At 39.0% G+C, this 23,282-nt stretch overlaps 1 protein-coding gene across 2 annotated transcripts in view; it reads left to right on the plus strand.

Annotated features, from left to right (window-relative positions):
* Nucleotides 1-22,805, plus strand: part of LOC126418497 (iron-sulfur clusters transporter ABCB7, mitochondrial) — a 74,489-nt gene extending 51,684 nt beyond the window's left edge. For both annotated transcript variants that reach the window (XM_050085282.1, XM_050085283.1), the window contains exons 8-14: nucleotides 6,087-6,244; nucleotides 8,968-9,131; nucleotides 9,238-9,367; nucleotides 9,829-9,972; nucleotides 10,059-10,190; nucleotides 21,554-21,759; nucleotides 22,500-22,805. In XM_050085282.1, the coding sequence (XP_049941239.1) occupies nucleotides 6,087-6,244; nucleotides 8,968-9,131; nucleotides 9,238-9,367; nucleotides 9,829-9,972; nucleotides 10,059-10,190; nucleotides 21,554-21,759; nucleotides 22,500-22,536 (971 nt within the window). In that variant the 3' untranslated portion in view covers nucleotides 22,537-22,805. The remainder of the gene's footprint in view (nucleotides 1-6,086; nucleotides 6,245-8,967; nucleotides 9,132-9,237; nucleotides 9,368-9,828; nucleotides 9,973-10,058; nucleotides 10,191-21,553; nucleotides 21,760-22,499) is intronic.
* Nucleotides 22,806-23,282: the final 477 nt, after the last annotated feature.

The raw sequence follows: 23,282 nt of genomic DNA on the forward strand, positions 1-23,282 counted from the left end.
GCTCTAATCAAGTATCTTGTTAGATAACAATTTAGTTTTGTAAAGAAGGAAGGAAATAGCCCTTATTATAAAGTTTACTGGACCAAATATCAACACTTATGTAAATAATGGCAGTTAACTGGTACATATGCATGATTAAGTTACGTAGATCAGTAAGAGTAAGTCAGGTCTACATAGATAGAATCCTATTTAAAAACAAAGATGATGTGACTTACCATACGAAAGCGCTGGCAGGTCGATAGAAACACAGACAGACAGACACATACATACACACAAAATTCAAGCTTTCACAACAAACTGTTGCCTCATCAGGAAAGAGGGAAGGAGAGGGAAAGACGAAAGGATGTGGGTTTTAAGGGAGAGGGTAAGGAGTCATTCCAATCCCGGGAGCGGAAAGACTTACCTTAGGGGGAAAAAAGGACAGGAATACACTCGCGCGCGCACACACACACACACACACACACACACACACACACACACACACACACACATATCCATCCACACATATTCAGACACAAGCAGACATATTTAAAGACCAATATGTCTGCTTGTGTCTGTATATGTGTGGATGGATATGTGTGTGTGTGCGAGTGTATTCCCGTCCTTTTTTCCCCCTAAGGTAAGTCTTTCCGCTCCCGGGATTGGAATGACTCCTTACCCTCTCCCTTAAAACCCACATCCTTTCATCTTTCCCTCTCCTTCCCTCTTTCCTGATGAGGCAACAGTTTGTTGCGAAAGCTTGAATTTTGTGTGTATGTATGTGTCTGTTTGTGTTTCTATCGACCTGCCAGCGCTTTCGTATGGTAAGTCACATCATCTTTGTTTTTAAATATATTTTTCCCGTGTGGAATGTTTCCCTCTATTATATAGATAGAATCCTATTTGGACATGATCGCACTGTGAATAAAATTTCCCTATTTGTTGGTGTATCAACACTTACCGACAAGCATGTTACAAGGAATGATATTCCACTCAGTCATGTAACATGGTGTAAGGAAAGTGGTTATGAAAACTTCCTAAACTACAGGAATCTGAGACAGTTGTCATACCTTGTCTTTACTATAGGTTTCGAACCTGACCGAAATTTCTACTGTCAGTGACTGCAGGTCCACTTCACTCAATTTCTGAATGACATTTTGAATGGAACTGCTTGCAGTGGTAATTTGTGAGTTGGGTACCTCACAAAAGGCCATTGCTTATAAACATCCTTAATGAGCAAGTTGGCTTTTATTCTCCTTCGTGATGAGAATGCTGTGGACATTCCGATCTTCCAAGCTGGCAACAGCTCTGCTCGCAGGGCTGCAAATATGTGTTCCTGCTTTGAAGCACACTCGGGCACCCTTTAACAGCTTGACTGACACTAGACCAGAAAGGAGCTATCGTGTTTGGAGGTGCACATGATTGTAGTGTGACCTTAATGTCTGGGACTATTTGGAGCAGCAAAGGAAATGCAGATGTCAACATCTCCATAATTTGGTAGCTCTGCAGGATGTGACGGTCAGTGAGTGAGTGCCTTTAGATGAATATAGTGTACCTGAAGAACTTGGCATACACTCTTCCTCACTGAATAGAAGCCATTATCAAGTCTAGAGTTGGCGTTAACAGCATCACTGTGAGTACTGAGGAAGAATAATTTTTTGTCCGGTGTATTTGACAGACAAGGAGCCTATTTTGTCAATGGCATTATGTATGAAACTCACATAATTTCGTTCTTTGTGGTATGGAGAGTGTGAATCTGCCCAAAAAATCATACAGACACCAGTAGAACTGCATGTACAAGGAAGTGATTAACATGTTACAGCAGGAATTTTACTTCTGACAAAGGCGACCAGAATAGTTTTAAAAAGTTCAAAATTTTTTTATAAAAGGGAAAAAAATGAATTTGTAATGAAATGTGAATAGTAATATGTAGTTTATTATATTATGATTTAATCTGTAGGGCGAGAACAGAATCGCTGGTGAAATTCTGCAGTGACTGAGAATAATAATAGTGAATAGAGAACTAGTTATGTACTTCATGCACCAAATGGCCAGCTTGGCTACAATAAATCTATTATTATATTATGATTGTGGTGCTGAAAATTCCACATGAATTTTGTGCAGCCAGTTGTCAGACAGTATCTAAAACTCGGGATTGGGAGAAATTTAAATTACATCGAAAGTGTCGTCGTGCAAGCTACTTAACTAAATAATTAAATGCTGCTACTGGGTTATTAGTATAATGTGTTTTCAGACAGTTCCTTTGGGGCCCTTAGTAGAAATGACACTCGTGCACTAAACTAAATAGACTGTGTGAAATTACTTCGAATCCAGCTGAATTATAAGGTGATCATAATGAAGTGCTATTGGTAATACTCAGATGCCAGAGTGCAGCAAATGAGTCATAAACATGAAAATTCTAGATACAAGGTGATTCTGTGTTGATGTTACAATCATCAAATAATCAAGCAGCAAAGTTCAGTATAATCTCTCATTGTGTTGACCCAAACACAAAATTTTTGTCTTATTTTACACATTTCACCACCTGTTATTGCACCTAGAGTAAATAAAGCAGAAGTGAGCAGCAAGAATATAGTATAAAGTAAATAACCATTCATCTTGCAGAAATCTTTTTCTAACTTCCTAATACACTTATTCTTAAGTAGTCTTTGTTGCCGACGGTTCCAGCTGAACTTTGATTTACAAACTCACAACACAAGACACAAAAAGAACTTGTATAGACATTATCTCTCATGAGAAGATATTCAACAAGCTCATGTCTAACATAAAGTGAGAAATTGAGAATCTCAAGTGATTTGAAAGAAAAAAAAGTACCTTATTAGCTTTTGCTTGCACAAATTAACTGGATATGTAGATTCAAGGATTGAAAAATTCTGTTTGCTACATGGAAGGTAACAGTGTTCACTGTAAAGCTGCATAACAGGTAGTAATGTACTGTAAATAAGACACAATATTTACAGATGTAGGCAAACATTTTCTTTCAAAATTATCATTGTAATGAAGTAAATATTAAGCTACCAACGGCAGGTGAACAGCAGCTATATAGTATGGTTGACAAGAAACACCTGCTTCCATAATGAGTTTTCTTCCTAATTTACGTGATTAAATTTAGCTGGCATTTGCACAAATAGCATTAAATGGTGTAGTGATAGTTTATTGTTAATTCACTAAACAGATTAAGAATTCACCATTCTTTGTGTTTTGTTAATGTATATCTTGCTTTGTACCAAAACCCTGCAATTTCTCCTTCATGAGGTCTGCAAAAAGTGAATGAATAAAAGAATTACTTGGGAATAGTTCTAATGGCCTAGAATTATGATTTCTAAAAATAATGTTAGGCTGCAGAAAAAGTAAATTTTATATGCAAAGATTTGTTCAGCAGTATTTGCTTAGCATGTGGATGTCATCCAGTATTAAGACTGGTGGAAGTATTCTCTAGGTCACATTTGCCAAAACCATTTACTGTGGAAGCCTTTTATGATATTCAGTTCGCTTCATTAGTTGTCTGATTTACATAACAGCTACAAAGCAGATTTTCTGCGAACATAATGAAGTGCTGTTGATAATACTCAGATGTCAGGGTGCAGCCAATGAGTCATAAATATGTAACAAAAATTCAAGATACAGGGTGATTCCATGATGATGATGATGATGATGATGATGATGATGATATGATGATACAAACTCTCAGGAATGATGGAGAAGGGTAAATGCAACCATTTGAGATAAGAAATATTGGTTCATAAATCAGAAATGAAAGCTAAAAGCGAAAATCGTTCTTATACTTCTTGACAGTGGAATAGACGTACCGGTACTGTTACTGCTAAAATCTGGACCAAAATAAGAAAAAAAAAAGTGTAGTCAGATGGGATCTAAAATGCCTGCCTTAAGAGGTACGAGCATTTTATCTTTGCTACTGTGCATCTTCTTAGCAAGTGCCCATTGCTCATAAGGTGTGCATTATAGAGCCCATAGTTACTACACGCACTTTTTCTTTAATGGGTCCATACTACTGCCTTTGAAAGTTGCTCACCCTACAGTTTAAGCAGCAACAGTACCAGTACATATTTTCTTCTGTCAGAAGTAATGATTTTTGTTTCCGGACTAGGATGCCTTACCTCAAATAGATACATGTACCCTTATACGTTTATCCTTCTCCATCATCCCAGAAAGTTTTTTAATTGGATGGATAAAAAAACCTACTTACCAAGTGGCAGCAGAACACACACATAAGTTGGCTGTAATTGGCAAGCTTTCGGATCCAGTGGCTCCTTCTTTGGGCAGGAGGGATGAAGGAAAAGGGGCAGATTATGGGAAAGTCACCCAGAACCATGGGTTAGGGGGGACTTACTGTATGGGATGACAAGGAAAGACTCTAGGAAAGAGAATTTCCTTCTCATCTCATACGGTAAGTCTCCCCCGACCTTCTATTCTGGGTGACTTTCCTGAAATCTATCCCTTTCCCTAGACCTCTCCAGTCCTTTTCCTTCACCCCTCCTCCCTGAAGGAGGAGTCACTGGCTCTGAAAGCTTGTCAATTACAACCATCTTTTGTGTGTGTGTTCTGCCGCCACTTGGTGAGTAGATTAAATAATTTTGTCAATAACTGATTGTTTTTGTTGTTATATTATCCCTCAACGTTTGTATCATCATCAGAATCTCGCTGTACTGTGCCATTAGAGGATAAGTGGAGAGCACTTTTTAAACCATGTGATATAGAGATGTATAGTATTCTGGTACAGATGCACAGTCGTTAATGCAAAAACACAAAAAGTGCTCTATTAGCAATTTTAAATGAACATGGCTTCCTGTACCTTAGCTGTGTGGCTAGAGGAAGGAACCAATTGTAATTATATACTTATATGGATATGGTATCTGTTCTTTCGGACATGTCCGAAAGAACACACACCATATCCATATAAGTATATAGGTCTGGCAATACTGTGCGGATGCACACACATTTTCTGAACTCTTACGAGACTTGGTAAGAATGTCTTCCACGAGTAATGAGTGTGTTGGGGTGGGACACTACGAATGTAGTGTGTGTGGACATACAGGTGAGAATGTGGGTCTTGTGGGAGGTGTGCACGAGATAGTCCCTGCAGTCGCACTATCTTCTGTGCCCTCGGTGGCACACATTTTCACCTGTCCCCGTAGATATATATCAACGCCCATCAGCAGCTGAAGCTATTAAATTAATTCTAATTTTGTCCAATTGTAATTCGTCACAGAATAAAAGTCAATTATAGTGGTGCATATTTGTCAGAGCAAGTGTGTAAATGAAATCAGAAGTTAGAAAAAAAATATGTCAGTAGCTAATGCTCCTATATGTTTCAGGTGCAATGTCTTATGACTCCATAGAACATTGGTGTCATTGTGACCATTATGATGTGAGATGGTGTCACAGTAAATGGCATAACGAGAACATTCTCACACCAGCTCCCCTTTTATCCTCTAGTTTCACAAAGTTTTCGGCATTGCCCAGAAGTGATAGTGAGACATGGCCTATTCTTTATCACCCATATAGGGCAGTTTCAGACGTATCATCAGGGAAGATTGTACAAACTGTTTTTGAGGATGGAAAAGATGGCGTTGAAGCACAACACAAAGACTACTGCTACCAGTACTTCATATTCAAACTTTATTATAATCTTTGCTCTTAAATTGGTCAAAAATTGATTGCTGTCAGTATGTTGAAGTATGACAATGCATAGCTCACGAAGCCGTTGTGATAATCTCAGATCTGAAGTTTGAATGTCCTCTGCATCATCCATATTTTCCTTCACTGATTTTTATATGAATGAACAATTCTGGATTGAGCACTAAGTTCTATTCTGAAGAATGAAGTACATTGCACAGTGCTAGAGTTGTTTCACAGATTAAAAAAAAAATTGTCTATGGGAATTTGACATTTTATAGTAGATAGTACCTGTGAATTGAGCATGGGGGAGATGTTCAACAAGTGATACAGCTTTGCACACTTTTTGATTTAACTTTCCTACACACCATATTGAACCACAACTTTTGATCTGCATTGATAAATATTTTCAGTTATGTTTATTGCTGCTGTAATTTCTGTTTGTACAGGGCAAATGACTGTTGGTGACCTTGTAGTAGTGAATGGTCTACTCTTTCAGTTGTCTGTGCCATTGGGCTTCTTGGGATCTGTATACCGTGAAGTGCGCCAAGCTCTCATAGACATGCAGACAATGTTCACTCTTATGACAGTTGATTCCAGTATCAAGGTACGTTGGGTTAATAACTTGTGTCCCTCATACAGTAGTGAAAATCAGTATACAGGCAGGGTTCCTACAAAAGTAATTTACAATTCTGAAGCAGGCCTGCATTGAATTTATTACGAAAGTAGTAGATACATATGAGAAGCTGGTACTGGGAGGAAGGAATTAGATGGTGCAGGTTGTGAAGGAGCCATCGAAATTGAGCACATTGTACTCATCAGTTTTCTGCTGGTAAACTTTGTTCTTGTCACAGTTTGGCAGTGGCCATTCATTCAGTTCTTCCTTACTCCCACAAGCTATTGACTTCTACCAAATTTTTATTACAATTTACAATTGCTGCGTCTTGAAAACTTGCTTTCCTTCTAGTTTAATTCTGCTACTGGACAATAGCAGATCCGCTTTTTCTCTGAAAATGTATGGCTTTGCAGTTATGGAATAAAATTCACACTTAGTTGTCACTCTTGTTGTTTATTTAGATATCATGTTTAAGCATAGTTATGAATACTGACTGTACTCTGTGTTCGAATAAACGCTCCATACCTCTCATCCTTTTACAGCAAACAATGTAAGCTATCTTAGTCAGACATTTTACCTCAAGCTATGCAAGGTTAAGGTTTTCAATGAGGAAGATTAGTGATGTTTATTTGCCCTTTACATCATTCCTGGTATTTAGTCACACTTCGTTAACACATTCCTGTTAGTTTCCATTGTTTTAGTCTTTTTCCATGGGTAGAGCATAATTATCTCAAAACATTGCTAAAATAAATCATTGTACTATCTCCTTCTAGGAATGTTCATACAATCTATTTCATGGCACTTTTACAGTAAAAACCCTGGTAAGCTTCATTTCTGATCACCTCTTTATATGGTGGGTTTTCAGATACCTTATTGTTAGATCTCCCCTGCGGCGAGTACATCGCAAATAATTAATTGTGCAAAAGACATGAAAAGCTGGATCTCTGAAGACAGAAAGTAGTATTAGTAAATACTATATCACATAGTGAGTTACACATCATCTTCAAAGTGCACAAACAAACCTGTTCAAATTGAATTGTGTAAAAAGGTTCAGCTTCAGCAAAATTACAATGTATATTCAGTACACAGTGTGTGATAGCAAATTATGTTTTGAATTACTATTTGAGTGTGTCCTTTCCCCTTTGTATTGTATTGTGGGCCCTTTTGTTTCAGTGTGTACTGGATATGCAATGGAAGGTTTCTGAAATGCTGTAATGTAGTGGGATCAGCTGTTTAGCATAGACAATAGAAACAGTATGTAAAGTAGTTTTATAAACCCATTAATAATTTTGTACTGTATCTCTTTGGAGCACAAGATTCTATTTTATCCAAGGTATTTTGAATGAAAGCTTATTGAAACTGTGAAACAGGAGTTTTATACAGAGGTGGAAGTAACCTCTACAAGAATGTGTAGTTTTGTAACAGCCATCACATAGATGCTGGCCCCACACAACCATAATGAGTGAGGTGAGGTGGAGCATTGGTAACACTGGGGACTGATATATGGGAGGACTGCGTCTTACTGTCTTGCCATCCAGATTTAGGGTTTCTGCAATTTCTCAGTTTCATAAGGCTAATGCTGGGATGGTTTATTTGGAAAGGACACAACCGATTTCCATCCCCAAGCAGAGTATGTGCTCAGTCTTTTAAAAACCTTATTGTCAAGAAAATGTTAGACATTAATCCTCTGTTTTTGTTATTAATTCACTTTTTATTCTTCAAGTAACCTAGACGAAATGTTATCCAAGCCAATGGATAGTTTTGTTTTAAGCTTTGAAATAATTTTCAGGACATGTTCTGTAACACTCCACAGCCAAAAGGAATTCCTCAATTTAGATGAGTCTATTGCTAAATTTTCCCCTTGTTGTCTTACTAAATAGTGAACCTGAAAGCTGAAAGGGTAGAAGTCTAATTTCTGCAGTTTTGACTTGAAACTGTGTTTGAAGTACCTGACAGTCCTTCGTTTGTGGAAGAAAGAGGGCAGTCCTGCTCCAGACAGTGCTTGATATACCTAGTGTTAAATGATCATGCACCCTCGTGTTTTTAGCACTGCATAAATCACCTATGGGCAGGTGAAGAACTGGAAAGATTCTTCCACAAATGAAGCAGTCTGCGAGTATTACGAATATTGTTTTAAGTCAAAACTGCAGAAATTGGCTTATGCTCCTTTACCCTTCAGGAATCATATTTTTCTATAAAAGTCTCACATATTGTATTTGGCTCATATGGCAACACTTCCTTTCCCCTTAGTGCTGTGCTATATTACTGCAGGCTGGCATTCCTTGTATTAATATACTACAGTTCAGGCTGTTTTACTAACATTACTAGATTCACTTATCTAATCAGCATAGTAATATGCTTTGAGGCTCTTTTAGAGACACACTGTTTCCTACAGTTTTGGTATTTCATTAGGAAGTACTGAATTTTGTTTTGTTTGAATGGAACATCATATCATCCTTTAATTTGATAATTTTGAGTGTGTTTAATTCTTCTAATTATCTCATTCTCATAGTATTTTTACTACTTGACATGCGTGATTAGAACTTTGGTTAAATATTTCGTAGGAAAGACCAAACTTTTCCTAAGTTTTGTGAGTTTTTTCATTGAAGAGCAGCATATGTAATTTTGACTGAACACCTATTCACAAGGGAGATATATGATGAGATTACACAGCCAGTTCAGAATTGTATCAGAGTGGTTTCTGTTTTCTTCAGACAAAACCTGGGGCTCCAGTGTTGTCACTTACCCCATCAACGGCAACTATTGATTTCAGAGATGTACATTTTTCGTATGGACCTGGCAAAAGTGTTCTCAATGGACTCTCATTCTCCATTCCTGCTGGTAGCAAAGTTGCTATTGTTGGTGGTTCTGGTACTGGGTATGTATCCTGTTAGCTCTAATTTACATATATAGTTGAATCACCTGAATATATAAAATTTTCTTGGTAGGTATTAAATATGTAATTATTCTTTCTTTTTTTGCAGAAAGTCCTCTATTGTAAGGTTGCTCTACAGATTCTTTGAGCCACAAACTGGGCAGATTTTGGTGGGAGGACAGGACATCCGTGATGTTGATCTGGACAGTCTGCGAAAGTCCATTGCTATTGTACCACAGGTATACTTCTTACTAATTAGTCCCATCAACAACCCCTGCCCCTCTCCCTCTCCCTCCTGGAATATGGTGCGTGAAACAATCACAAGAGAATGAGTGATGTATTTATAGTGGGAGGCACTAAGTGGCAGATCTGGTCACAAATAAGAATTAGAACATGGTTATTCTTCAATTCTTCTTGAGAGTACAGTCCAGCTACAGTGCCAGGACAATGCAGCAGTGTACATATGTTTGTCTAGTCCATTACCTGAACTACAAGGTTTCATTTTTTCTTTGTGCTTGCCCTACACTTAGTGCCTCTACTATAAGGTCAGCAGCTACCATTGCTAACTCCGTTACTTAAATTTGTAGAGAATCAACACATTTTATGCTTAATAGGATTTTGGATCAATATTTGACATAATGTATATTAGAATTATAGATGCCACAGGAAAAGAAGTTAATGTGTAAACTATGTTTCATAGGACTCTGTGTTGTTTCATGATACAATCATGTACAATGTTCATTATGGAAACCTCAACAAATCAGACGAAGATGTTTACGCAGCAACAAGATTAGCAGACTTGCATGATTCCATCCAGCAGTGGCCACAGGGCTATTGCACACAGGTACATTTTTTCTATTTTGGCTAGTACAATAATGAGTACTTGGAAGAAATATTTTAATTTCAACTTGCTGTTATTGTTTTCAAAAGGTTGGTGAGAGAGGACTGAAACTGTCAGGTGGTGAAAAACAGCGGGTAGCCATAGCGAGAGCTGTGCTGAAAGGTGCCCCAATACTTGTTTTTGATGAAGCCACATCGTCACTTGACTCAATCACTGAACATGTAAGTACACAATAATTTATCTCGACTTTCAATGTCTGGGGAGCAAATAAAATTAGAAGTGCTAAATAAGATGATGCGCTACCTCGTTTTAATAAAGTTTTGTTGTTGTGGCTCATAAAATTTTTATGTAAACCTTGAGCAATCTCAGTTTGAAATTTATATCATTCTTTGGAAAAGAACTGTTGAAAGAAAATTACTCTTGCGGTAAAATTTTTAGTAAGCCACAGTGGCTCACAATACTGAAGTTGAGCAACTGCACCTTAGTCAGTTTATGTTTATACACTGTGACTGAGAGCAAAGAAATGTAGTTGTGTTTATGTGGTCAGGATCTAGATGCTGTCATGTTGAAATATGAGAGATGTTTTCATGACAATAAACTTCTTAATTGAGGTTTTTACAAACCTACCTAGAGAGAGGTGGCTGTGAATTAGTTAAATCAGAGTTTTTTTCAGGTCAAGAGGGAAGGGTTCTTTGTATTTTTGTAGGCCATGAAGAGATGCCGATGCCTTTCGCACATTGTAGTTATGTGCTCAGCCCAGTTTAGATCCTCATGTATTACCACTCCTAGACTCTTTCTGGTGGAGAGAAATTTATGTTTGTTCCATTAAACACGGGAGATATTCCCAAAGTTTCGGGCTAATGACAAACGAGGACCAATCAAGTTTTGGATGGATTGAGAAGAGTATAATTGAACCTAATACCGAATCCTGGGGGATGTGTGATACTACCTGTTGCCACTGCAACTGTGTGTACCCAGACATGAATGTGACTCATTGTTGGTGATGTCAGGTACTACTGTACCATTGTACTGAACTTGGAGGAAATTTTAGGTTATTCAGTGTGGTGAGTAAGGTATTAGTAAAGTGACAGAGGCTTTGCTAAAATCTAAAACGGATATTATAGGCACCTCTTCTTTGTACAGGGCATAGGTTACTTTTATTGAAGATGATGATGTGGTGCAGTGCTTATGGAAGCCTGGTTGTTATTTATGTACTAGGTATTTATGTAGTTGGTAAGCTGGTTGTGGACTAAATATTCTAAGGTAATGGACAATGCCAGAAGAATAGAAATGGGTCGATAGTTGTAGGATATTGTGGTAGCATCGGTCTTGCGAAGTGTTTTGACAACTACCAGTTTCCAGACCACAGGAAAATCTTTGCAGCCAAAGAGTGGTTGAGTATATGTTGTTATGGGCAGCAGCAATGTATCTGTAATAAGCCCAATCATTTAGAATATAATGCCATTGAATCCAGTAAATGGTGATCAGATACTCATGATGAATTCTTCCATATGGTATTGGCAGTAACATGCATAATATTGTAATGTGCACAAGATTTCGGTTTATTTTTTTGACTGGGACAATGGGATCAGTTGCAGCTTTTAATTTGCCTTCAACTTGGTGTCACACAAATTTATTTCAAGGATAGCTGATATGTGTCTATTGTCATTTAATGCCTGAGGTTAGTGTTTCTCACAGATAGATTGCCTCTTTTCCACTTTTAAATGTAAGCAATCTGATTTTCAGGGATGGTTTGTCATGTGTCTATGCCAGATATTTAGTGTCTGAGATTCATGAGCTGTCTAAGCTCATCTGATAGCCAAGATGTGTGTTTCCTTCTCATTTTTCTAGTCTTTGGGAGAGCATATTTGTCATATAGACGAGTATGTCAGTAAATACATAATGTTTGTCATTTATGCCTAGATATGGAATGTAAGTTGTCTCCGAATCTGTCTTTTGCACCCTGGGTACAAGTACATGTACACTGATGCATTTAAAATCTATGTATATGGTTACTTGCAGTTCATTTGTATGACATTCTAGTATGTCATGAAAACTGTCATGGGCAGACACACTAAGTGTGGATCTCTGATCAGCACTAACTACTCTTGGGGATTTTGTTGCAAATGTATCTGAGGCTGTGACTGTTGGCTGTATGGGGGATAAGTGTAAGCTGAAGAAGAAAACATATTTTTAAATTTACCAGAGATATGAGCACAAGAAGCAATACATGGCTTATGATTAATTCTTGAAATAAGACTAATGGCAGCTCAGGAAACAGAAATTGCCTTTGTTGACTTTAAAAAAACGCATTTGACACTGTAGACAGGTGACAACTTTTTGAGATGGGCAGAGAGAGAGAGAGAGAGAGAGAGAGAGAGAGAGAGACGTAAAATGTAAGGACAAGAGAGTAGTGCTGAGTGTATACAGAGGAGGTGACTTTGATAAAATGTAGAGAAAATCAAAAAGTTACTATGAGCTAAAAAATGTACCTGTTAGAGCACAAAAAAGGCAAATATGGTCCTCTTTAAGAGACTCTGACAGAAAAATGGGGAACTAGCTGCCCCAATCCTCTTTCCATCTTCCTCACCATGTCTCTCTCCCCCCCCCCCCCTCCCCCCCCTCCACTGTCTCCTGTCTGTCTCTCCCAGTATCAGTGTCCTCATCCCTTTCTCTTGCTCTTGTGTACCACAATCTCTTTCTCTGCCACTTTGTCTCTCTGCCCCACTGTCATTGTGTTTCATTCTTTTTCAGTTCCATTGTCGCTGTCTTTCGCTTCAGTCACCATTGTATCCTCTCCATATGTGTCTTTGGGGATGGTTTGCTCAGGATTTTGACCTCTATACCAGGAAACTTTAACTTGTGGTTATAGGGGACGAGAATAAGTGGCATATTTTTTTGTGCTGAAGTTCACTGCATCGAGAGGGTAGGGGCTCCAAAGCCCCTCTTCCCCCAAGCTCTTGTACAGTCCACACTCTACTCCTACTCTCTCTCTCTCTCTCTCTCTCTCTCGTCACTATCTCCACTCTCTTTGCTCTTTTAAAGATGAACTTATTCGTCTTTCTTTTGCTCAGACAGGAATGTTTTTCAGCTGGTTCCAACACATTGTGAGGTTTGTGGTGCGCCACTTTCAGTTCAGCATATTTTGCATATGTGTTGTACGCTTATATCAGGGCAGCTCTGTCTCGATGGAGATCTCGCCACAATCCTCTCCAATAGTGATTCCAGAGCTACACGAGAGGTGAATTTTGTGAACGGCCTCATCCCTAAATTGGTGTGGGTGGAAGCCAATTTTAATGCTTTATAAAGTGCTTTACATGTGTTCCCACCCACAAGATCATCAGGCTGACTTTTCATCAGGGCGCTGATGACCATGATCTTGAGTGCCCCTCACATAAAATAATTATTGTCATCTTCCCTTCCATTCTCTAGTATGTAAAATCTGCTCTGTGCCTTCCATTCCCTGTTATAGCAGGGTATGCTGCTGCTTGTATAAAACAAATTCTATAGGTCAGTAAAGTTTTTCCAGTTCATTTATGTACTTAATATGTGTCAAATAACAAATAAGTATGCATGATAAAGGATTAAAAATCATCTCCCATCCAATGTAAGTTCACTTGGCAGCACCTGCCATAAAAAAATTCTAGGCCACATCTACAGTATACCAACAGATCGTTTCCCAGCCAGTGGAGAGAGATAGGAGCCACGTCTCTTAAAGGCTTTCCAACACAGAAGGGACACAAGGGTCTCTGTTGAGGCATCATGATGCCATTAAAAAGTATCATTGAAGGGACAATAGAAGGAAAGAACACAAGAGTCGAACTGAGACTAGAATACATAAACCATGGTGTACCTGCTCCACCATTTATACTGCTTTCAAGAGGAAGGCAGAAAAGCATGGTGAGCTGCTGCTAACCAACCTGATGGTTGAAGATAACAGTAATAATAATAATAATGGAACAGAACCATTATAACAGATAAAACACCACCACATAACAAACCTGACATAATAGTAACCAATAAAAAGAAGAAATTAACACAACTAATTGAAATATTCAAACCCAATACACCAAATATACAGAAGAAAACAGGAGAAAAAATTGAAAAATACATCCAACTGGCTGAGGAAGTCAAGGACATGTGGCATCAGGATAAAGTTGACATTATACCGATTATACTATCAAGTACTGGAGTCATACCACACAATATCCACCAGTACATCAACGCAATACAGCTACATCAAAACGTATATATACAACTACTGAAATCTGTAATTATTGATACATGTTCAATTGCCCGAAAGTTCCTAAATGCAATGTAACATATACCGTACAGTTAAAAGGAAGTCACGGTTGATCAAGGTCCACGTCACTTTCCATTTTTAACCAGACATAACGTCTGAGAAAGAAAAGAAATAATAATAATAATAATAATAATTGTGTTACTGGCAATAATTTACATGCTTGTATGCCTGCTTGCCCCCTCAGTGAACAAGGGAAATAGGAAATGCCACTAGATCCTATTCCAAGGAAGTGATACTCCGGATTTACACCTCATCACGGCAAGAATGAGAGAAATAAGTAGAGATGTACAAGAAGACATAGCCAAAGCAAACATAAACAAAATGTACTGAAAAATTAAATCACTGCCGTTTCGATGTAGAGCTCTTAACAACATATTTAAACATAAAAGTAATATTCTGTTTGAACCTGGAAAAAAATAAACAAAAAAGTTAGATGGAAAGAATACATTGAACTACATGCTTGAAATGCCTGAGAGGATTCAGATTACATAAGCCCAATGGAAAAAGTGGAAAATATTCATAGGACCACCAGTTATGAGGTTAGAATTCAACAGTGCTTTAAACAGCTTGGACAACAATTAAAGTGATGGGAACATATAACATCCCTGCTGAGTTATTAAAGAATTCTGGAGATGTGATGAAAGAACAGCTGTAAAAATTTGTGTGTGTGTGTGTGTGTGTGTGTGTTATGAGCATGGAATGATAATTTCCATAACTAAGAAAGGAAGTGCCAGTGATAGTTTAAATTATAGAATCTTGGCATTACTAAGCCATGCTTCAAAAATTCTACTCAGTATTAAGGAAAGTTGTAATGCTAAAGCTAACTAACATGTAGAAGAAACCAATTCAGATTTTAAAAAGGGAAAAGGAAACAGAGAACCTATAATAGCACTAAAAATGATCTTAGCTTAGCAAGCTACCGAGATGAACAGGAAAATGCATTCCAAGTTCATTGACCTAGAGAGCTTTGATAAAGAGGACTTGAAAATACTGTTTAGAAAACAGTAAAACTGGAATTCAATGGAGAGAGAAAGAGATTGATTCTCAATATATTAAAAAACCAAACTACAGAAATAGATGTTTATGGCACTGCGAAAGAGCCAAGGATGAGAAGGGACATCTGACGAGGGGCTCTCTCTCTCTCTCTCTCTCTCTCTCTCTCTCTCTCTCTCTCTCTCTCCCTCTCCCTCTCCCTCTCCCTCCCCCTCCCCCCCTCTCCACCCCTCCCTCACCATCCCTTAATTTATTTATACAAACAATGAAAAGCAGCACCAAAGAGGTCAGAATTAATGGCGAACAAATAAATTTACTAATGATATAATGGTCGATGTGGACTAAAAGTTAAAAATTTTATCTGATACCTTGCATACCACAAACCAAAAATAAAGACAAACAAAACTAAAATACTGGTGACAGATAAATCAAACAAGTGAGGGCAAACATTAAGATAGGAAATACATCCCTGCAGTGTTGGGGGTTGGGATAGACCAGCAGTTATTCCTCGCCTGTCGTAAGAAGTGACTAAAACGAATCTTACACCTTGTGAAGCTTTTTAAGTTTATGACTCGGCTACTATTAGGACACCCACCAGTTTTAGCTCATTTCACAGACTTTCCCTCGTTTGCTTTACTTATGGTCCTCTTTTAGTGTTTGACCTCACTTTTCTTAATTTCTCACAAGAGTGGGCCATTTGGGGAAGGATACCTTACATGGTATACAATCCATTCACCATGTGTCAAGACATTCTGCACCTGCTGTTGGAGTGGATATTTGTTCACACCAGAAATCCAGGGTGATAGCCATTTCATTGTGTGGGAAATCACAAAGTACCCTCATAGATGTAGCCGCCTGACAATGCGGGGAATGCACTGCTGATGTCTGAGCTATAACACCCCCATGTATATGTGGGAGTAGGTGCCTGTCCAATCTGAGGTACCGTGACTCATAATGGTTACTATGGCCAGGTAGACTTTGCCATGGCTGGGTGGTCTTTATGGGAAGAGCCTCTGATGTGGGTGAGTAGCACCAGGGCAGTTCACCTGTACTGGTCCTGGCATGGCCATCTCAGCAGACAAAGTAAGATTTTAATGCAGAGGCTTACAGCTCCATGGCATTTCCATATTTGGTCAAGAGAGTGATGAGAGTTGACGTAAGATAACTGGAGATGAACAGTTCGTCGTGTTCTTCAGAACTGACTGAGAATCTTCCACAGCAACAATGAAGCCACTGTTTTTCATTGAAAAGACAGGATAGGTCTGTAAATGTGCTGCAATAGAGAAAATGAGAAATGGATCTTTGTTGATCAAAACTTTGAATGCTTAACTAACCACAGGGACTTCAGGACTGTGACAAACTTGGGGATGTACCAGTTACCTTCTCTCCTCATAACAAGTTCAACAGAATTCAAGGCGTCATCTTCCATTGGGACCTAAAACTGCAAAGAGGTGCGGAACTGCATGCTAACCTAGTGGTGTGGAGTACATTTTGTTCATCAAATTCAGAGAGAATCTAAGGATAGTAGGGTGGACACTCAAGCTTTCATCCTATCCTTCAATGTAAATGTTTTACCTCAGAAATTGTAGGTCATGCTGGATAGGTAAGATGACAGACTTTATTTTCTTACTCTTGTAAAATATTTATACATCAGAGGCTTGAACATGTCATTCCGTTGTGCTGAAGATGCTACTTGTTTGGTGTCTGTAAGGACAACCCATGAGTGTAGTCCTTGTAAACAACCCCCTGCCCAGAATTTCGCCCCTCTTATTCACTGATGTGTACTGTTTTTAAAAGGGAGAAGAAAATCCAGGAATATAAATCATGACTTCCTGTCTTATGCTAAAAAAAGTTTAATCTACTTTCTTCAATTGATATGACACCAAACTTAGACTTCTCAAAATTTATGTTAAAATCCTCACTTAGTGTGATTAACATGATCTCAAACAGCAACTCCTGACCTTAACTGCTTGTCAGTGCTTGTTTTTCAGTTGGGGGAAGGGACATCAGTTCCCTTGACACCCAAACCCAACAGCACCTTTGTTAACCGACCCATCAATGCCTCCTCCTCCAGCATCGTCAGGGAAGAGGACATCTGGCAAGGTGTCCCGCCCCCCTCCTAGACGGACAATCTACCACCAACAATGGCTAATGGAGCCACAGGCTGCAGGCTGTAGAAAAGAAAGGTCCTTTTCTATGCCAAAAGTCCCAACAGGAGTATTCCCACAGAAACTAAAACCACACAGGGACAATGCGGAAAAATTCTGCTGTTCTGGCTGACTTGGCACCCATGGCACTTCCTCCCCCAGGGACAGTCTATAAATATCGATGGCAAGTCACACAAACAGGTCAAACATGACTCATTCGCAAAATAATTTGCACTCCCATTTTCCCTTTGTTGCTGCTTTTCAGATCCAAATCTGATGCTCCTTCAATGGGACAGCAACTGCAGTCTTAGCCACCTAACGAATCTGTCCGCTAATTGCTACTTACTCTGCAGTTTGCATGGCACTTCAGAAGACAAATTTCTCAGAAACCTAATTTGCTACTAATACAAAGTACAAATTCAACTATAAAAATTGTGTTAATGCGGAGAGGGCACCTGGAGGAGTTTGTAAGCTCATCCACTCTGACATTTTCAATGAGCAAGTGTCACTAACCTATTACCTAAATACCCCCGGACATATTGAAATACCCCCAGACAGATCTATACCATATCACAAGCTGGTGGAACTAGTGGAACAGTTGCCTCCACTCTTCCTCTTACTGGAGGATTTCAGTTCACTGTGGGGCAATGAAGCCACATTTGGCAGGAGTCAAATAATAGAACAGTTAATTTCCATAGTGGGCGTCTGCCTACTTAACACTGGAGTTGCAACACATTTTAGTACAGCCCAGGGATCATACTCAGCAGTAGATCTCATGATCTGCAGCTCAAGCAACTCGCCCTTGATCTGACGATATGTCCATGGTGACCTCTGTGATAGCAACTACTTTCTTATTACTCTCTCAAACCACCAAGCAATGAAACGTGCACCATGTTGGTCACTTTGGAAAGGCAGTGTTGGTAACAGTTTGTATCATCTATGAGAGGCCATACCCTGTTGGCTCAAGCTTTGACTGAACTCTGCTACCCACTGTCTACAGTAGTGTAGTTACTGGCATTACTGGCATCCCCCTCAACGGTGAGATCTGTAAGGATCCCACAGTCACTACTGAATGTTTTGCAGCACATTTTGCCAAAGTGTTCGCATGCAGTAACTACCATCCTAATTTCCTGACCAGGAAATGCCTTGCAGAGTTGGAACTACTTGTCCTGTGCACAAGGCCTTGAATCATACAATATTGTTTAGTGAATGTGAGTTCGACAGCACCTTAGCGGAATGTGGCAACACAATCCCAGGACAAAAAAAAAAAAAAAAAAATCCATACTCAGATTCTTAAATACCTTAGCAACGACAGCATAAAACATGTCCTCAAGTTTTTCAATTGTATTTGCGAGAAGGAGAGTTTCTCTTCCAATGGTGTATGGTATTATTATTACTATTCTAAAACCAGGAAAGGACACTCAAAATTTGTCTAATTATTGACCACTCTCTCTAATGAATGTGGTGTAAATTATTTGAAAGAATGGTCAACAGACTACTGTGATGGAGCCTGGAAGCTAGTGGACATTATCAGTCTCAAAGTGGCTTTCAGGTATTCATGTCCACTACAGATCAACTGATTCATCTGAAATCTGCAGCATGCAATGCTTATGTGCATCGCCAACACTTGATCACTGTGTTTTTTTGATCTGCAAAAGGTCTATGACATCACCTGGTGTCTTCATGTCGTATCTGCTGTGCATGAGTAGGGCTTCCCGTGTTGCTTACCTTTTTTATCCAAAATTTCCTTTCCTTCAGACTCTTTCAGTTCTGTATAGGTTGTACCCTCAGCAGCCAATACATACAGGAAACTGGGATAATTCAGGACAAGTTTTGAGCGTAATCCTCGTCACCATCACCATCAGTGGTATTGTGACTGCAGTGGAACCCATTGTCTTACTGTCACTGTATGTGGACAATCTTTGCCTGTATTACAGCTCTACATTGTTGCAAACCACAGATCATCTGCAGGAGGCTGTAAAGAATGTACATAACTGGGCCTTGAATTATGGATATCATTTTCCTCTCATGAAACCTCATGCCTTGCACTTCTGTAGATTCGGAACTGTGCACCCACATCCAGAACTTAAAACTTGGCAACCAGTTACTAGAAGTTCTGAAACTATCAGAGTTTTTAGACCTTATTTGAAAATAAGTTAAAGTATTTACCACGTATATGCCAGCTCAAGACAAATTGTACGAGGAAACTTTACATCGTCAGATGTCTTAGCAGCTCTCCTTGGGAGCAGACAGCACGGTTTTTATGTGACTCTACATAGCTCTATCAGTACTGAGCTTGGAAGACCCTGTCCACAGTACTGAGCTTGGAAGACCCTGTCCACAACAGTGTTGTGCAGTTGGCAACTGGAGCTTTCTGTACAAGCCCTCTAGTGGGTATCCCACCACTGAGGGTCAGATGCCAGCAACACTTGGCAAACTAGATGGTGACAATCTGTCAGATGCCTACCCGTTGTGTTATTTGACCCTGTTTCATAACCAACCATTCACACTGTTTACAAATCAGCCAGAAATGGGTGGACCAGCTGGAGAACAATTGGAGGGTCTTTCAGGGACCTCCAGTTGCCTCAACTTTATGTCGCAAGAGTTCTGTCTCAGCACCACCCTAGGATGTGTACACAGTCCAGTGATTCAGATGGATTACTTTTGTGGCACTAAGAAAAATGCTGGTACCACAAGTTCTCAAATGTCTGTTCCTTTTGGTTTTCCGTGACTGCCCAAATTAGACAGGTCTCTAAATGGACAGATAAGTCAGTAACAGGGTTGGTTATAGTTTCATCAATGTAAGGGGCATGAGAAGTATTCTCTGCTGAGTACGGTGTTGGGTCACCATGTCATGGGCTTTGCAGTAGATGAAAACTCTTTTCACAAAGATCTTCCTGGTTTGTAGTGTGTCTGTGAGCTGCTTACAGGGCAAATCTCGGTGGTACCCCACAAATGTTTTGGTTGCTGACATCAAAGACTTATTAGTTAACCTTCACAGCACAGGAATGTCATAGTAACATTCATGTGGACACTAACCACCTGGTATTCCAGGAAATGAACTCACCGCCAAATTAGCAGCTGCAGGAGATAAACTTGGACTCAGAGTACTTGGAAAAGACCTAATTGCAACTGCTACATCAGAGACCAATCACGAGGGACTATCAGGTGTGGCATACTTTTCTCCGCACCTCTCAGAAAGATGCCACCATACTAAGTCGATTGCTTATCAGCCACTCCAGATTTATCCACAAGTTTCATTTGGATCAAGAGGACTCCCCTCAATGTAACTGTGGTAGTCTGCTCATATTAGCTCATCTCCTTGCAGTGTGTGCCCTACTGAATGACCTGAGAAGAGTTATCGACCTGTCACCTCCCTATCACAGATACTTGCAGACAATGGGATAGCATCTCGCAAAATTGTGCACTTCCTGAAAGAAAGAGGAGTAAAATTTAATTTATTTCAACAGTCAGTGGAGAGGACAAATGTGGGGGAGCAACTCTCACTGACCTCGAACTGCTTCCCGCCCTCCCTTCCCCTGCATTATCATGCATTTAAAATTTTTTCTGTACGTATTTTATTTATCTAACTGTTTGAAGATTAGAGAGCTAATTAGCTTATTTTCCCCGCCCTGTTTTGATCTTTCTTGGGGTATCCTCTAATGACCAGTATCACTTTTAGCTGCTCAGATTTCATGTTTCTTCTAACCATGTGACTTAAATCTACTGTTATGTAGGTTTTCAACCATGACAACATGTACGCAAACCAAGGAGCTGTTAGTTCTCCTTTTCTCGTAGCACTCCACTTTACGTGAAGTTCCAGTGCAGTGAGGGACTGATAACCAAGATGTTTAGTCCTTTTAAAGTATTGTATTCATTGTCTAATCCCACTCCTTCCCAAACCAGCCAAAAAGGAAATAAGACTTTGAATATAAATTCAGTGGTTACATGTACCATGGCAATAAAGTAAGGTGATACAAAGTTTGTGTAAAAAGAGAGAGAGATTGAGGCCTGTTGTAGATATTGTCTAAATATATTATTTTTATGTTTCATATTACCCATCAGTTATAATATTATGATTTCTCCAATAACATTGATAACATATCTGTAGCACAATAATATAATTGCCAATATGTTTCAGAACATCCTCGATGCCTTAAAACGTGCTACCAGTGGTCGCACCTCAATCTGCATTGCACACAGACTCTCTACAGTCATGGACGCAGATGAAATCCTCGTTTTAAGTGGAGGCCGTGTTGTGGAACGTGGCACACACACCCAGCTTCTGTCGAGGGCAGATTCACATTATGCTCGCATGTGGGCTGTGCAACAAGACAATGGACTGGGGTATGCAATCCAAAACAATACTTAGCCTGTCAGGTTTCCACTACAGTGCTACCTGAAAGCTTTCGCAGATAGTAATCTTAGATTTCAGATACATTCTACAAATTTAAGTCAGCTTATTTACAACATAACACTAAAAGACAGAAAACCAGCCAGTTATGAATTACTTTTCTTTTCCTACAATATTGTGACTGGTCTGATGTGGACTGCTACAAAGTCCTCTTCTGTGTCAATCTCATCATCTCAAATTAGCACTTGCATGTAATGTTGTCAACTATATGTTGGATATGTTCCAATATATGTCTTAATTTTCACCCTCTACATTGCCCTCAAGTACCATCGAAGTTAATCCTTGATATCTTAACACATGTCCTCATTCTGTCCCTTTTTCTTGTCAGTGTTTTTTCTTATTAGTCCATCCAGTTTTGAACGGTCTTATGTAGAACCACATTTCAAACGCTTTGATCCTCTTCTCTTCCAAAAACCCCACAGTCCGTAATTCACTTCCATACAATACTGTGCCCCAAGTGTACATTCTTCGAAAGTTCTTCCTCAAATTGAGGCCAATGTTTGATATTAGTAAACTTTGTCCTCTGTGGCTGTGCTAGTTGGCTTTTGATGTCTTCTTTGCTTTGTCTATAATATGTTGTTTTGCTTCCAAGGAAGCACTTTTCCTTCCCTTAGTTTACTTCGTTATCCTCAGTTTGAAAGAGAAATATAATGAACATTCTTTCCTTTTGCAGGACGGAGTTGCGGGCAAAAATAGCGTCCAAGAACTAGAAGTGAAGTTTTAAACTAATGTGCCAACCTAATGCAATTTACAGGTGTGTGTGTGTGTGTGTGTGTGTGTGTGTCAAGTCTGTATGAAATGAGTATAAATTTTTGATCAATTAAAATTTAGTGACACAGTGGTGGTCTGCGGAGATACCGCCTAGCTGTATCTGAGCAATGTTCTATTTTGTAACTATTTCTTATATAAATTATTGTGTTGTCAGATATGGTTAATTTTGTGATGTGAATGACAGAAATATACAGGTACATGAAATTTTTCAAGTATTAAGTTATTAACCAGTCTTCAGCAGAGGAAAATGTGAAGAGTGCAGTGAAAGTGGAGATACCTCCTAGCTGTAGCTGAGCAATGTTTTATACATAAGAAACTGGGAATTAGAAATTTAAGTCCAAAAGCTTGAGACTTAAGTGTTTCAACTGGTCATGAATTGATTTCTGTCTTGTCAGTCAGTAACTGCTTATGTATGATACTTTCATACCAAAGTTCATTATTGTTTGTAGTCATTATTAACACTCGCTACACCATCCTATGTATATGATAAGTCTTCTGCCTGGAGTAATATGAAAAGAACTCGCAACATTATTTACAGAATGTCTGTGGAAGAATTATACCGAACTGAAACCACAAGAAAGGCAAGATAAAATAATAGATAGGTCTATCAGCTTCTTTTCCGTAATGTACAGGATCATCAATAAAGTCAACTCCGACTGCATAGAAAAACACTGGATTTTAACCA

This window comes from Schistocerca serialis, chromosome 9 (genome assembly GCF_023864345.2).
Source record: "Schistocerca serialis cubense isolate TAMUIC-IGC-003099 chromosome 9, iqSchSeri2.2, whole genome shotgun sequence".
Classification (NCBI taxonomy): Eukaryota; Metazoa; Arthropoda; class Insecta; order Orthoptera; family Acrididae; genus Schistocerca; species Schistocerca serialis.